At 41.7% G+C, this 10,046-nt stretch overlaps 1 protein-coding gene across 1 annotated transcript; it reads right to left on the bottom strand.

Moving 5' to 3' along the window:
* Positions 1 to 402: 402 nt before the first annotated feature.
* Positions 403 to 2,674, bottom strand: CKS2 (CDC28 protein kinase regulatory subunit 2). Its single transcript, XM_027446925.3, has 3 exons — positions 2,426 to 2,674; positions 1,950 to 2,077; positions 403 to 879 (listed from the first exon to the last, which is right to left on the bottom strand). The coding sequence occupies exons 1-3, from the start codon at positions 2,545 to 2,547 to the stop codon at positions 827 to 829; spliced, it is 303 nt and encodes a 100-aa protein (XP_027302726.3). The 5' UTR covers positions 2,548 to 2,674; the 3' UTR covers positions 403 to 826.
* Between the last annotated feature and the right edge of the window lie 7,372 nt (positions 2,675 to 10,046).

Genomic DNA, 10,046 nt, shown 5'->3' with positions numbered 1-10,046 from the left:
TATAAATGGTACTACGGAAGTTATCGATGTGTAAAAAGTTTCATGGAATGTTTCAGCTGTTGTTTGACACCTTAGGACAGGGTTACACCACACCATTTGTTATTTGTTCATTCCCATCAGGGACTGTACCAGCTCCAGTCCTTTAATTTCGGGATGTGACCAGCCGGTCTGCATTTCACCTTCCACTGCCAGCTGCATTTGGAGGTTGGCTGCAGTTACCAGGTTACAACTAAGTAGAATCAGTTGCATAACCCATTTTATTTACCCTTAACTTGATTTTTTATAAGACTAATCATATCCAGGTTACAAATCTTGGCCTCTAGTGTAGGATAATTCTTGCAGAGGAACAATATAGCTTCATCACATTAGTTGCCTGGTGCATTAAAACTCTAGACATCTAGGTTTCATAGATCATGTAAGAATAGTTTTATTTTTTTGTCTGCTACTGAACATTTGCACCACTGGATTTGAGCATGCAACGCAGCAGCAAAGCAGAGTGCAGAAGTTACAGAACACAGGTAACAAGTGGTCATCTAGTCAGAACACGAGGTTTTTAAAGTAGGTGAACTTTAATAAGAAATTCAGTGCAAAGTAAGACAGACACAGTAACAGTAAAGAAAACAGATAGTTTCATTATTCTTTGAACAGATAGCAGCCTCCTTGGAATTGCATTTGACTGAGCTTTGTTGCTGTGAATAATACAGCTCATGCACAGGTACGGATATATGTTTGTACATCTTAAAGTATTCACTGAATACTACCAGCATGTATACACTCCTATACATAAAGTTCCAGAAGATTTAGGAGACAAGTTCTAGACAGTGGTTCACTTCTGCTCATCCTTTGAGAGAGGTCTTCTAAAGAGAAGAATGTGCGGCTCTGCAGAAATAAAATTGAACAAAGTGTCAGTCTGACCCTTATGTCTTGGTTACAGATATTTCATACATTTAACAACATCTGGACAATATTTAGGCCTTACTAATTAAATAAGAAACATAAATTAGGTCCACAAAGGTGTTCACATGTAGCATCTACAATTTTGCAGTAAAGTTCTCTGAATCAAGCAGCTGATCTAAAAAAATTCATAGCAAAGGTTGTCAGTATCATGAATGTGTACAGGAAGGAAGTACTGAAGATACAGGGTTGGTACCAGACTTGTTGCTCTACATTAGGTACTTGGTGAGCTCTGCTAATGTAACAGTATAAAAAAACTGCTGGTGCTGTCCTTGTTAGGTACACACTGTCAAGCATCAAGTCCCTTAAGTTGATACAGCCTGCAGATTTTTTTCCAAGAAATTAGCCTTCTCATGTCTTTAGAATCTGCATTTTTGGAAACCTGGAATTTTATAGGACTAGCTGCAATTTATCTATCACCATTTGCAAGCTTGATTACCATGCATCAGGAATGGCCATGTTCAGTAGACTCTTGTTGGAGAGGTGTTAGGGCTTTGTGCCCTTTAAATTGAAAGACTGGTTTTAGTTTTTCATTTTGTAGGTAGCATAACTAGAGCTCAAACTGTAAATTTTTCAAAGCATTTATGCAGGAGTTTGTATACATCAGCATCTGCTAGGTTTTTGTAGTAAGCAGGTGTGCCAGCTTCATAATGTAAAAATATCCTGATATACTAACATCATTGAAGAGCTCAGAAAAATAATTCTGTAGAAACTGTTTCAAATTTAGCATGCTTTATCTACCAGTAGACTGATCTACTTGGAAGAAAGAAAGAAAGATAGCTAGTTCTGAGAATAAGAGGTGAAGTTCAAAAAGAAGGAGCTGCTGTGTTATGTTGCTACCATGCTGAAATAGCAAGAAACTGACTAAACATTGAGTAGTGAATTCCACTTAGGTTTAACTGCAGAATCAACTACGCACTTCATAGTTCAGTTGAAGCACCAGGCAGTTGATATTTTAGACTTTTGTTCATCTAATCCTATTCAGCTGTACTTACCAGGCTCGTGGATCATATAATGAACCCATCCGAGACTCTGCTGAACACCAAGACTTCTCCACTCCTCTTCAGACATTAGATGAGTTTTTGGCACTTGTTTTAAGAGTTCTCTTGGCAGCGTCACATGCCTGTAGAAATTTAGCAATTAACATGTTACACACGCTAATCCCTACAAACCTCGCCCATATCTCTGTTGAAAGGTGGCTTGCGGGCTCACTTACAAATACCAGCCCTTCCCGAAAGAGAATCCTGGCATACCGATTGCTAGGACCCGCCGGCCTCATTTTAGCTTATCCGTACATTTGTTAGCGCCACGCTGCGACGCGGAGTTACGACTCGCTTCGCATACCGGCGATTTAGCGAGGCAGCGGCAGGGCCCTCCCCCACCCCGCTGCTCCCCCCGGCTTGGAGGCGAGGCGCTGCCCCCCCCGACCCCATGGAGCCGCAGCCCCCCCCCCCGCCCCGCGGTGCCGTACCGGTACTCGTACTGCTCGTCAAAGTACTTGTCGGAGTAGTAGATCTGCTTGCTGGCCGGGCTGACAGTGGTGGTGGTGGTGGCAGGCCCGTCCGTTACCCCGTCCGTCACCCCGTCCGTCATTGTGCCGCTCGGCGCGGCCCGGTGGGTGCGGGCGGTGCACGGCAGCGCTGCTCTGCGGGCGGAGCTCCCCGCCGACTGAGCGCCGCGGCCGCGCCCGCTCCGTTTGAATCCTACGCCGCGGCTGCCGATTGGCCCGCCGGCTCGGCCAATGGGACGGCAGCCGCGCCGCCCCGCCAGCCAATCCTGGGGAGCTGCGGGTTGCGTAACGGGGAGGGGCGGGGCTGGAAGGGGCGGGGCGGGGAGGGGCGCGGGCTGACCGCGTGACCGGAGCGGCGCGGTGATTGGCCGGCGGCCGGCGGGCGGTTCCAGTGGCTGCTGTAGCGTCCGGCAGCCCTTAGCGCCCGTTAGCGACGGTTGCTAACGACGGTTGCTAATGCCCGTTGCTAACGGCCGTTAATGCCCGTGCCTCCCTTCGTCCTCCCCCATATCCTGTCCCCTCACAGCGCGCTGGGTTCTGGCTGCTCAGTGCCTTTGGTGCCGTGCCCTCTAGTGGCTGCGCGGTACTTGGAGGACAGGGGCTGCCCGCGGTGCCCTGAGGCGGGGACCTGCTGAGGCGCTGCCTCCTCCGAGCCCCTGGTTCGGCCTCAGCGCCGTGCTCCGCTCTGGCTCGGTGCGCAGCCAAACGTGAGGCACGGGTGTGCTCACAGGTGTGGCACAGGTGCCAGCTTTCAAGCCGCCCCACCTAGAAGAGCAGCAGCACCGTCAATGTTCTGGTAGTGGCCGCTTGCGGCAAGTTCCCGGAAATGGCCGAGGGGCGGTGCAGTCCCTCAGACACAAGTTGTTTTTGGCACCAAACGTTGTCAGTATGTAAGCACCCAACGCTGTGCCTTCCTGAACTCCAGTAGTGGTTCCCAGGTGCAGTCACCCTCAGATTAGCTCCATGTTTGTTGCCTCAAAGGCAACTCCTCTCCTCCCCACATGTTGCTTTCAGTGCCTACACCATGCTCCTGCCTGCTCTCCTTAATGTTTCTAAAGAGAAAACCAGCTTAATTTTCTGCTTTCACGGTGCTACCAGAAGCATACGTGTTATCTCTAATCCTGCAATGCATCTATTTGAGATCTGCTCTGATGGGAAACGAATGTAAAACTGTGCAAGGCACTAATGCAGACACCTATGCTTGTATAGGGATCACTGCTTTTAGCAGTAGGCCACAAATGAAGTGGCTTTTTTGGTGGCAGTGCAGTCTGAAGTCTTAAATGAAGAGATTTACACCAATCTCAGCCCTTACAACTATTTAAAGGAGTTTGCTTATCTAACAGGTAACATTATCCCAATGCAATCATAGTACAAACCAGCCATCAGTTTCCTAAGATGTTAGCTGGATTAAACAAAGCTTGCCTGCCTTCCTTCCTTCCTTCCTTCCTTCCTTCCTTCCTTCCTTCCTTCCTTCCTTCCTTCCTTCCTTTTCTTTCTTTCTTTTCTTTTTATTTTTTTCTTTATATTATTTATTTTTTTTCATGGCAGAACAACAGTTACTTTTTAATAGATAGGACAGGTGGTACACTAAATAATTGATATTAGGAATGTCATTATATAATAATGGAAAAAAGAGAGAAAACCACCGCAGCAAAGCAGTTCTGCTGGACCAAAGATGCTTTATCTATGTGCCTTATTTATAACTTTTCAGCTTATCTCATGCATATTAAACAGCACAGAAAATTGACCTTAACGTCACGCTATGTATAAGCATCCTTTGAGTACACTCGGAATTGAAAGCCTGGAGTTCCTTTAAAGCAACTTTTTCTTCTATTGAAAATACAATTATACCGAATCATAATTTTAAAGAGGATTAAGAGGATTCTCAGGTAGATGGGCATTCAATTTTCATTTAGATCCCTCATTATTTTCAAAGTCCTTGTTCATCAGGACTGAAGTACTGTATTTGTTAATTAAGTGGCAGAGCTAACAAGACTAACACACTGTTTTTAGCAACACACGGTTAGGACATACTCTGTTAGTACTCTAATGCCATTTCAGCTTCTTCCTTAATCTTTTTTTTTCTTTTTCTTTTTTTCTCTTTTCTCTTTTTTCTTTTTCCTTTTTCCTTTTTTCTTTTTTCTTTTTTTTTTTCCCTCCACTTTGGAAAAGGCTTTCAACACTGTACTGGATGGGATCCTGACAAAGAAGTTGCTGAAATACGGGCTGGATGAAGAGACAGTGAGGTGGACTGAAAACTGTCTGAGCAGCCAGGCCCAGAGACTGGAGAGCAGCATCACAAAGTCTGTTGGGAAGCCAATAACTAGTGTTGTACCCCAGAGGTCAATACTGGGTCCAGTCTGATTAATCCAGTCTGGATGGTGGCATGGAGTGTGTACCCTCAGCAAGTTTGCAGATGACAAAAATCTGTGAGGAAAGACTGATATGCCAGAGGATTGTGCTGCCATTCACAGGGATTTGGCCAGGCTGGAGGAATGCTCTGACGGGAAGCTCATGCATTTCATCAAGTGCAGAGTCCTGTAACAGGGAAGGAACACCCCAGGCACTGCAACATGCGGGGGGCCACCCAGCTAGAAAGCTGCTCTGCAGAAGAGAACTGATGGACACCAAGCTGAACATGAGCCCTTGACACAAAGAAAGTCGACAGTATCCTGGGCTCCAGTGGGCAAACCATTGCCAGCAGGTCAATGCTGGCAATGCTTTCCCCTCCCCTCAGCACCAGTGAGGCTGCACGTTGAGTACTGTGTCCAGTTTTGGGCAGTGGTGCCCAGACTAGAGGCAATTGGCAGAAAATGAAGCACAGGAACTTACTCCTGAACATTGGCGAAGATTTTTTATTTATTTATTTGCCTGTGGGGTGACCAAGCACTGAAACATGTTGCCTAGAGAAGTGGTGGAATCTCGGTCCTTGGAGGTATTCAAAAGCTGCCCAGACACAGACCTGGGCAACTGGCTTTTGGTGGCCCTGCTTGAGCAGGATTGTTTGACCAGATAAAATTCGGACATCACTTCCAACCTTATCAATTCTTTGTGATTTTGTGTGAAAAAGTGCCAGAGAGGCACTTTCTTTAGAATAATTGTTATACACAAAGGATACGACAGTCATCATTGCAAAGAAGGGAAAAAAAAAAAAAGCAAGCTTAGTCTTTGTTAAGGCAGGTTTGGAGTAGATTTTAGGAAACATTTCATAACAGTACTTAATTTAACTATCTTAGCACTAGAATAAGAACATTTTAAATAACAGTTCAGAAAAAACACATCCTGCAGGAATGTCCTAGATCCAGCGAATTCTGTCTCTGCCCAGTGGTTTCTTTCGGGGATACTTGCTGTGGCAGTGTCAGTTATGCCTTCCCACTTCAACTTTTGCCTTTTCTAGACAGTTGTATGTTCACAGCAAGTTTTTTGTTTGTTTGTTTGTTTGTTTGTTTTCTCTAATGCTCTAGAATGATTTTTTTATTTGAATTATTATAATTTCATTACAAAAAAATAATAGCTATTGTTAATTTCAGGAATTAGTGTTATTAGGTGGTGGGTCCAGATCCTGACTTTGAAGCTTCTGAACCAGATCAGAAATAAATGAATTACAAACATCTAAATTATTTATAGAGGAAAGCTGCTGATTGTCTCTTACTATTCACTCATGCCTCAGCAGCTTGAAGGCATATAATGAAGTATATCTTGAAGTTTAAGTTGGAATTTGAGATTTTACTTCTGAATACTGTGCATGCATGCAAGTTGTTGGCTGACAGCATGCCATACAACAAACTGAAAAGGCCTATAGTGCACCTGTTAGGAGAAACACATGAGTTACTCTGATGGAAAGCATGCATCTGCTTGAAGCCCTGTCCAATAAAATCTGAAAATGACAAAAATGTGTAGAGAATATTCTTGAGCTCCTCTCTCTCTTCTGTTGCTGTTATGTAGGCACATATAATTTTGAGATGCAAGAATCTGTATGAAAATAGTATGACTGTAGTTAGCACAAAATGTTTTCAGGACTGCAGATGGACTATGAACATTGGCTTTTTTAGATGATTTTGTTTATCCAGACAGGAGCAGATTGCAACCCTTTGTGTAACCTGTTGGTTGTGACCAAGGCCATCTACAGAGTTGTGTCGGGTATGGTAAATCAAAACTGTCATACTGAAGGACCAATGTGCCACTTACGATTGCATATACAGAATTCAGGATCTAAGTTATGGTGGATAAAAACATTTTCAGTGATTTTTGACAGAAGGGGAAGAGGAAAAGTTTCCCATTTGTGGTCTGCAAAACAATTTCTCTGTTTTTTTTTTTTTTTTCCTGTTCTATGGGATATTTGAAAAAAAAGATAATGGTCAAGGAATCTTTTGTAACTTCTTCATGAGTCATGATCGCATATACAGTTAACAATTTGTGAATAATTTACATGTGAATCACATTCATATATCCATGAACTGGTATCAGAGCATTTATACTTTCAATCTGTTTCATGTGAAAACAAGGTGTAAGCAATTGTACTCTCTGTTGGCTTTGATTCAGTTGAACCTATTGACTGATTTCAGTTAACAGAAATGTTCGTAAATAAATTATTGAAGTTTTTGTGATAGCTGGTGGACGGACAGAGCAGAAACGTTATGATGGGACAAGGCAATACAGTCAAATTCACACCTTACTAGACACCAAAGAACCTGAACAAAAAACATACCAATGCCTCCACAGTAAATATCCTCCAGCCTTTGGTGCACAGGCCTTCCAAGACATAAAAGCCTATCATTCAAAAAAACAAGAATCTGTAAAAAATCAGTCTCACTTAGTTCTGATACTCAGTAAGCAAATGTTTTATTTGACCGAGATTTTGTTTTCTAGCTTGATATGGTATTTGCCTCATAGTTCACGTCTCAGAAATCTTCAAAGCACTGGTCCTACAAACTTAAATCAGACTTCTTGTCTGTGTGAAATTAACAATATTTGTCTTTGCAGGCTTGATCTTCAAAATTACTTTGTCTTATTTTAGATACTTAAGTTTGGATTTATTGTCTAACTCAGTCTGAAAAATCTTTTCATTAAGCATGGAATTATTTGTGTGCTAATTAACCTCCCCACAGTTAATTAAAGAAAATGGATTATTTATCTTTTGGTTTGCATTTCACAGAAAGATGGGATCTAGGTCTTTGAGAAGAGACTAGAGAATGATGCTGTATTTTGATGGTTTATCTCTCTCTAAGTAAGCTAGTGTACGTGTTGAAAATAGTCTAGCAGAATTCCTGAGGATTGCCATCAGAGAGAAGATAAATTGAATTGAGAAACACATAAAATTATGTGTACTCCTTCCAGTACCTGCACTGATTCAAGAACTGCATTTTGAAGGCTTTCATGAATAAATTACTCCCAAGTGATAAAGGAGCCCAGCCTGCAGGGTGGGGATAGAAATACAGAATGCCTGAGATCCCAAGATCCATGGAGATCCTAGCAGTCTGGGGGCTTGTGTTGATGTGTCATCTCATGGAGATTTAATTCTCTTCAGCTCTCTTTCTATGGATTTTCTTGTAAAAGGAGTGATCAGAACCTTATCTAAAGAGTACAGCTCAGATCTGAAGAGGAGCCACAGTGAAGTGTTCCTGTGCTAAACAAAATCAATAATACTGAATTTAGGAGATGATGATTTCCATAGCAACCAAGGCTCATATAGCAAATTCAGGATGATACTGTATAATGACTGTAGAGTCAAGCATAAGAAGATGCTGTCAGAGGAGGCACAGTCCCACACAGATTTGTCTTGTAGATTGTGCAAAATGACAGAATCTCAAAGTGGACCAACAGAAGAAGATCTGCAATGAAACCTCTCAGATTTTTTTCATTGGCCTGATATTTTTAGGACAGTGCTTAAATGGTTAGAGTAAGGGCTTTATTTAATCTTAAAAACGTCAGTGCTAGATCTGAGAAAAGGTCGTTTTAGCCAAACATGTCTCTGCAGCTTTCTATAGTGTATGCCTCAGGAAGAGTGTAAGAGTTGGAGAAATATGCAGTGATACCTTCCCACATTCTCTAGACTTAAAGATTACTGATCAGGGATTTGTTTGCATGTGACAGTCCCAGACGGATTGTTGTTTCATGAATTTCACAGTCTGTATAGTCCATATTTCACAGGCCTATATAAACATTCTGTTTCCAAAGTATCTTGTTGCAAGGAGTTCCATGGCTGAACAAGTTTGTTTGTGAGAGCATGCATCCTCTTTTGTTCACATTAAATCAGCTACATCCTTGTTTTTATATTGGAGGAGCCTGTAAATGATTTATTCATTATTTTCTTTTCCTGTAGTCTGTTGCTTCCAGGGATAGGATTGAAATACTAGAGAATTAGAGGCTAGAATTTTGAATTTGAACCCAATGCAGACTTTCTTTCCTTTTTTTCCTTCCCCTTAAGTAAATATTCCTCAAATATTTAAAACTAATAACATATACAATTTGCACATACAGAGGAGAGGAAGCAAGTGTATCTAAGTTGAAAATGTATGAGGTTTGCAAGTATTGTAAAGCCTTTTAATAGTTTGCCACAATATGATGTTTAATTAGAGTACTTGCTGATGACTGAATTCAATTAAAATCTAACGGAATCTGAATAAAACATATATATGTGTGTACACATATTTTGTCTTGTGTTTACTGTAACAGTATAAGATTTAAAATAGCCACTGGAGGGCTCACAGATTTCATGTTAAATCACAAAGTGGCCTTTGAAAACTGGGAGTTATGGTTATTGGCTCTGATGATTTTAATTGGTTCATTAAACATTTGAAGACAATTTCATGACAGATTTTTTTGCAGATTATGGACAGAGAGCACATATTTTTTCATCTCAAAGACTAACACTTGTGTGATTAATACTTTTGTCACGGTGAGGGAACATTTACAAAGATTGGAAGGTAGGAGAATCTAAATGTCATAGAATACATGCTAAAGGATAAGATTTCCCACACTTCTCCCATAAAAATCCAAAAAGTCACCCTGTCAGGCATCAGGGTTTCCCCATTTTGAGGAGTCACACACACACACATCTGACTTCCCCTCCCTCTTTCTCCTAAGCCTGACACCAAAGGCTCAGTGATGAGTCAGGCCAAGGGCTGTGGTCTGTCTGGACTACTTAGTAGAGATGGGAGAAAATGCAATATGTTTAATTGGTATCAGTTTCTCCTGGCATTCCAAATCCTGTTTTTCACTGCAGTTATATAGAACTTAGTTTTCAGAAATTTCAGGAACAATCAATTCTGTTTACAGAACCTAATCTTATGTTTTATTTTCCTTATATATCAGCCTCTATTTTTCTATCCCTACTATTATGAAGCTAAACTTATATTCAGTACCACCATCTTGCTTCAGTTCACAGCATTATTTACCACTCTTCCATGGGACAAGCATGTGAAGAACAAAATGTATTGTTCCTGGGGTGATTTCAACAGTATGTAGGGTTTCAACAGTATGTAGGGATTTTAATTATATGTAGGGCTATATAATTTATTCTGCTCCTGTGAATATGTATTAACCCCCAGTTTCACTCAGTCTTGTTGCCTTATTTCATGGA

This window comes from Anas platyrhynchos, chromosome Z (assembly GCF_047663525.1).
Source record: "Anas platyrhynchos isolate ZD024472 breed Pekin duck chromosome Z, IASCAAS_PekinDuck_T2T, whole genome shotgun sequence".
NCBI lineage: Eukaryota > Metazoa > Chordata > Aves > Anseriformes > Anatidae > Anas > Anas platyrhynchos.
The sequence above is the reverse complement of the archived record's forward strand: the minus strand, read 5'-3'. Positions and strand labels throughout refer to the sequence as shown.

What these genes read in the sequence shown, in the direction of transcription:
- CKS2 (XM_027446925.3), bottom strand. Translation starts at nt 2,547, where the DNA reads ATGACGGACGGGGTGACGGACGGGGTAACGGACGGGCCTGCCACCACC. An exon ending in GACGAGCAGTACGAGTACCG is followed by an intron (nt 2,078 to 2,425) that starts GTACGGCACCGC and finishes AAATTTCTACAG; the next exon opens with GCATGTGACGCTGCCAAGAG. An exon ending in TTATATGATCCACGAGCCTG is followed by an intron (nt 880 to 1,949) that starts GTAAGTACAGCT and finishes TTATTTCTGCAG; the next exon opens with AGCCGCACATTCTTCTCTTT.